Raw genomic sequence first — 5,293 nt, 5'->3', positions numbered from 1 at the left:
TTGTAGCGGGACTCGCAGGATTGGATGGTGGGTTGAACGTAGCCGTAGTAGTCGTAGGCAGCTGTGTTGTGGGTGCAGCAGTGGTGATGCTAGGCGGGGCTTGAGTGGAGGAGGTGGCAGACGTTGTAGCGGGACTCGCTGGATTGGATGGTGGCTTCGACGTAGCCGTAGTAGTCGTAGGCGTCAGAGTTGTGGGTGCAGCACTGGCGATGCTAGGCGGCGATTGTGTGGAGGTGGTGGCAGACGTTGTAGCCTGACTCGCAGGGTCGGGTGATGGCTTCGACGTTGCTGTAGAAGTCGTAGGCGTCAGAGTTGTGGGTGCAGCAGTGGTGACGCTAGGCAGGGCTTGAGTGGAGGTCGTGGCAGACGTTGTAGCCGGACTCGCTGGGTTGGATGGTGGCTTCGACGTAGGCGTAGTAGTCGTAGGCGTCAGAGTTGTGGGTGCACCACTGGTGACGCTAGTGGCTTGAGCGGAGGAGGTTGCGGGCACAGTTGTTCCCTTGGTCGTAGTGGTTGGTTTTGCAGTTGTAGGCTTGGCTGTAGTTGGGAACTTGAACACACATCCTTTGCCTCCATTGGCCATCCAAGAGCATGCCGAGTCCAGTGGCGCAATGCACGCTGTAGCATTGACATAACTTCGAATGCCTGGAAAGCAGTCCTGCGATGTTGTTGCTCCCTTCATCGGACAAACCGTTCCAGCATCAGCCCCACACGTTTTGCCAGTGATGCAGTACGTGGCGTCGCCTTGGACGCTCACGGGGGTGCACTTGACTGGCACGACAATTGTGGCTAAGTTACAACAATGAGACTTTCGTACCCTCCATCGACAATATATGCAGCCATGATGATTACCTGCTGCAAACTCGACGACTTGTACGCTGACCGTCGTGGATGTGACGTCCTTACTGGTCACGAATACAACGACACCAGCTACGAGAGCGGAGGCAGCAACTCCCCAAAAAGCAAGAGAGCAACGTCGGGGTCGCTTTCTGGTCGTAAGCTGACACGTGTTTTGGCCAACGAAGCTGTGATTGCATCGCTCGCTCCCGTACGTCGAGGTAGTGCCAAGAAGCACTGACAGCATAGGAAATAGGTTTTGTCGCAATCGCAACCTTCCACACTTGGTCCGAGATGAAACCGCCCCACTCAAATGCAAAACCGTCGATCTTTTAACACTGGCTGGAACCCCTTCAAAACTCATCGTGTACGTACATACAGTGTAGTTCTATGTAAGTATATAAGTCGTCTAAACTTAGTAATGTGCGTTGAGTTTTGTAACATAGTAAGCTCCATACTATCTATAACTACGTACTACCTTTCGAGCACATCTAACGTTATACTACTTAACCCCGAAGTATTTCATAAACTAAGAATCGGCAGATAAATTAAGCCAACCAGATGGCAGAAACCAACATGAACGTCCAATTAGTGTGTGACTTCAATTAGTGTGATACCAAGCTTTACCACACGACCCTTTTTACATACCGGTACAAAATCTAAAACAAAGCATCGACCGATAGATTTGGCGATTCAGCACATGTTTCGATGTGGTGCGATCATCCCACTTCATCGTCAACATTCTGTGCGCTACAAATTGAACTTCAAGGGCTGCCCTTGAGCCATCTGATGAAATTGGTATATCATCGCAGACCAATTCCCCGAGTGGGTGGGTGACACACCCACTCAATGGACAAATGCCCACTCACTTAGGGAATTTGGTACTATTGGCCTAAAACGTCCCTGAGTAAGTGAGTGGGACTAATTGCTTGCTACGATAAGTCCAATCCTGAGGTACTAGGAGTACAATCCTAAGGTTAACGTTAAACACCCTTACGAAGGCAAACAACGTTGTACAACGTTAATCGTACCAACGGTGAATACGTACAACTACCACAGTATAATACTGCTGAAGTAGTGTTAACTGTAAACAGTACTTCACAGTCAGTAGTATTATACTGTAGTAGTATTCACTATTCTATGTAAGCTGCACCATTGCTGGTAGTAATTCGTGGTAATTCCTCCGAGTAGTAAATCGATGGGATTTGAATACCTCATCACTTAAATTAACCTTACACCACACAAGGCGACAGCAGCCATGAGTAGTCTATTGGGGAAATATAATTAATGTCACTAGGCTTAGTGGCAGTGATATACCACACACGAACGACGAAAGTATAGTTCGACAAATACAAATGTTCCTTATACTTTGAAGTAATTCGGAGCATCAATCTACACAAGCACCCCTCCAACTTTTGTATTTAATTTTCAGTGATCTACGCGTAGACTTCAGTTGGTTGTCGGGGTTCCTAATATCGTTTCGAAGAATATGTACCAGTATATATATATTTGATGGGCACAATCGGATTCGACATCGCTTACACTATGCAAGGCAGAAATGGGGTGCAATTCAATCAATGTAGAAGTGATTGAAGCTCTTGAGTTGGGTTCTTTGAGTTCGAAATTGAATTAGTGTGATTTGTTGGATTAAATCTAAGCTTATAGTCGTCGATGAAGGGCTTAGTGTAGGGCTGCGTAACTACTATTCATCACACAAACTCAAATATTCTGTTAATGTATTTCAAAGCACAAATTAATACGTCACACAACAGCCCCCCGCCCGCCCTTCAAATCAAGTGCATCGCTAGTATATGTACAGTACGTACTGTACAAATATGTAGTTGGGGTTGAGGCTGTGTTCAGTTGGTAAAACATTTTATATACTACAGTAGTTGGTGATGTGTGGCTTAATGTCGGTCGGGCGTAGGATGATGTGCTTTGTGTTAGGTGATTGTGGGTGAGGAAGTTACATGCGATCTCCATAGCATGTTGCGCATTACACTAGTGTAATAGCCACGATATCAATTCTCCAGGATATCGAAACTTCGAAACCTTGTTATCTTCGGGGGATGTTGCTCCTATTAATAACAATATATTGACATAAAAACTGCCAGCTTTAGTGATGATAGGATACAATGTTGTGAGGTCTATAGGTTGATTTGCTGTGTAATTGCGCGATGAATACATATTTGCCCCCCTCAAAGTACAGTCCAGGATTCAATATAGTTATGGGGAAGGACTTTGAAATGTGAAAGGGGTGGCGCAACTACGATGCAATCTATCCCAGCTAACGTTACACCTCAAATCAGCACCAAACTTAAATGCCGAATATTTCGAAGTATTAGTATAGTGTACAGTACCAGCCCCCTTCACTTATAGCTACAAGTACTGCAGTTGTTCACCTAATTATTTCGTTTAGAATCTCGTAGAGTACTCAATTATGCGTATCGTATGTCGCTAGTAAACACACACGCCTTGCATCAACTGTCGATGGAACGGGAGGTCATCAAGGTTTCAAACTATATATTCACTACAACTACCAAACGTTTGAAAATCACGTGAAGCTATATTCAAGTAATGTACAGTATAATCATAGACTAAATTTCTGTACACTAGTGTGGTAAAGGGCAGAGACAACCACCCGTCGGCTGAAACGATTGGCCATGATCAAAACTACAAATGCTACAACAATCTAACCTCAAATAATGCAAGCCATAGTTTTGTTGGAGCAACTGAACTACTGTACAGTATAGCCGTAGAGCCGCTCGCTCAGGAAATCACTGCAATAGATAAATTTGTCATATTCACATGCACAATCAAATTGTAAACAATGAATGTGCGGGTCGACACTTGATAATTCGCAACGTGGAACAATGCTCATCAATAGAGACATTTAGCACGACCGGAATTTGAAATTCCTGAAACAAACTTCGGGTTACACACGCCTTCGAACTTCGGCGACGTCAAATTCCGCTGGGAATTTGATTCAAATACACGAAATCTGGAGTCGATTCCGTACTGTGGTACACGAATATCCCTGAAGCCCACAGACCAATCAATGTATTGAATTTGTACATATGTTATAGCGTGCTGTATTGGCCACCTCAAGCACCTTCAACAGAGTTCAAGTTGCTTGCGATGGCCAATTCAGCACGCCGTGCGCTGTCCAAGTACATATACTGGACTGAAGACATTGAACTCGCCATTCTTCGCGAAGCAATTCGGGTGGAGCCATTTGCTGCCGATCATGGTGAGCTTTTAGCTCGTTGGACGTTGGTGGCTGCCGCCGTCGCAGAGCAGGAGCCACGAGTCACCCCACGTGCAGCCCGCGAGCACGTTCATATGTTGCTCAAGAAATTCAAGGCAGACGACCAGGCCCAGCGACTCTCCAGTGGAACTGCGGAAGAAGTGACCGAGAAAGTCCAGCTCCTCCAAGACATTGCGATGCGGATGGATGAGGTGGCGTCGTCCAGGACGATGAAGAAGACGAAGGAGACCGCGAAGCGAGACTTGCTGGAAACAACTGGCGAGAAGCTTTGCCGTGAAGCAGAAGTTCGAGTTGCAAAGCGATCAAGGACATCAACCGGTAGCGCAAGCGATGACCTGGGTGAGTCAAATCTGACAGAATTGTTTGAGTTTGAGAAAAAGCGCCACAATGACGAGCACGAGTATCGCATGGAGCGTCTCAAACTCGACAGAGAGGAGCAAGTACTGCGTCGTGCACAAAGCATGCAAATGGAAAACATTGTAGGAATTTTAGCTCAATTCATGAAGAGTCATCAACAAAAGGACAACGAGACGTAATATATCTATATTACTATTTCGTTAGACACCAATAAGTACTCTTCTAGTGTTGGCGGCATCAACCCAAAGTACGAACTATTTGTGTTTCCTCGACGAGCACAAGTTACACAATTCGTCAACAACACTGCGATCTTGTAGATTTTCGAGGAAGGGCCACAACCTAACTTGACCTTTTTCTTGAAATCGACAATAGGCCAGTACTGTAACACTTGACCATAGGACCATTCGACACTGACACGAACTCGGCTCATGCTGGCATTGATCGTCTTCTGCGCAGCAGTCAAATTGGCTCCACCAAATGGCGAGGCAAGTTGATTCGAACGGCCATACGCGGGATCGCCGTAAATCACGTAACCGGCAAAGCGGATGTCGGACGCAATGAAGTTTTCCAAACTTGATCTTCGCAGCATCGTAAGGTCGTGACGTCTTCCTTCAATGGGCCCAAACACGTGCGAAATGATTCCGTCAGGGGTCACCACGGTCTGGAACTTGATAGCGTGGCGCCGCTTGTGGCCGTAGTACATGGAACGCTGTTCGACACCACCACTTGGATGGCAGCATTCGCGAACGGTGCCATCGATAAAGCCCCAAACATTGTGTATCTCGGCACCACGTTGGACAACGGCACTGCAAAACTCATCGAGCCCACCCG

At 46.5% G+C, this 5,293-nt stretch overlaps 3 protein-coding genes across 3 annotated transcripts; 1 reads left to right on the top strand and 2 right to left on the bottom strand.

Moving 5' to 3' along the window:
• Positions 1–122: 122 nt before the first annotated feature.
• Positions 123–1,089, bottom strand: H257_18552 (hypothetical protein; the record flags this gene model as incomplete). Its single annotated transcript, XM_009847643.1, has 2 exons — positions 853–1,089; positions 123–789 (listed from the first exon to the last, which is right to left on the bottom strand). Coding segments are annotated over exons 1-2 (897 nt in total), but the record flags the coding sequence as incomplete, so codon positions are not given.
• Positions 1,090–3,975: 2,886 nt separating this feature from the next.
• On the top strand, positions 3,976–4,641 carry H257_18551 (hypothetical protein; the record flags this gene model as incomplete). Its single annotated transcript, XM_009847642.1, has 1 exon — positions 3,976–4,641. One exon carries the CDS (start codon positions 3,976–3,978, stop codon positions 4,639–4,641), a length of 666 nt encoding a protein of 221 aa, XP_009845944.1.
• A 247-nt stretch (positions 4,642–4,888) lies between these two features.
• On the bottom strand, positions 4,889–5,165 carry H257_18550 (hypothetical protein; the record flags this gene model as incomplete). The annotated part of the gene is made up of 2 exons (XM_009847641.1): positions 4,889–4,910; positions 4,972–5,165. The coding sequence occupies 2 exons, from the start codon at positions 5,163–5,165 to the stop codon at positions 4,889–4,891; spliced, it is 216 nt and encodes a 71-aa protein (XP_009845943.1).
• Positions 5,166–5,293: the final 128 nt, after the last annotated feature.

This window comes from Aphanomyces astaci (assembly GCF_000520075.1).
Source record: "Aphanomyces astaci strain APO3 unplaced genomic scaffold supercont1.175, whole genome shotgun sequence".
Taxonomy (NCBI): domain Eukaryota; phylum Oomycota; class Saprolegniomycetes; order Saprolegniales; family Verrucalvaceae; genus Aphanomyces; species Aphanomyces astaci.
The sequence above is the reverse complement of the archived record's forward strand: the minus strand, read 5'-3'. Positions and strand labels throughout refer to the sequence as shown.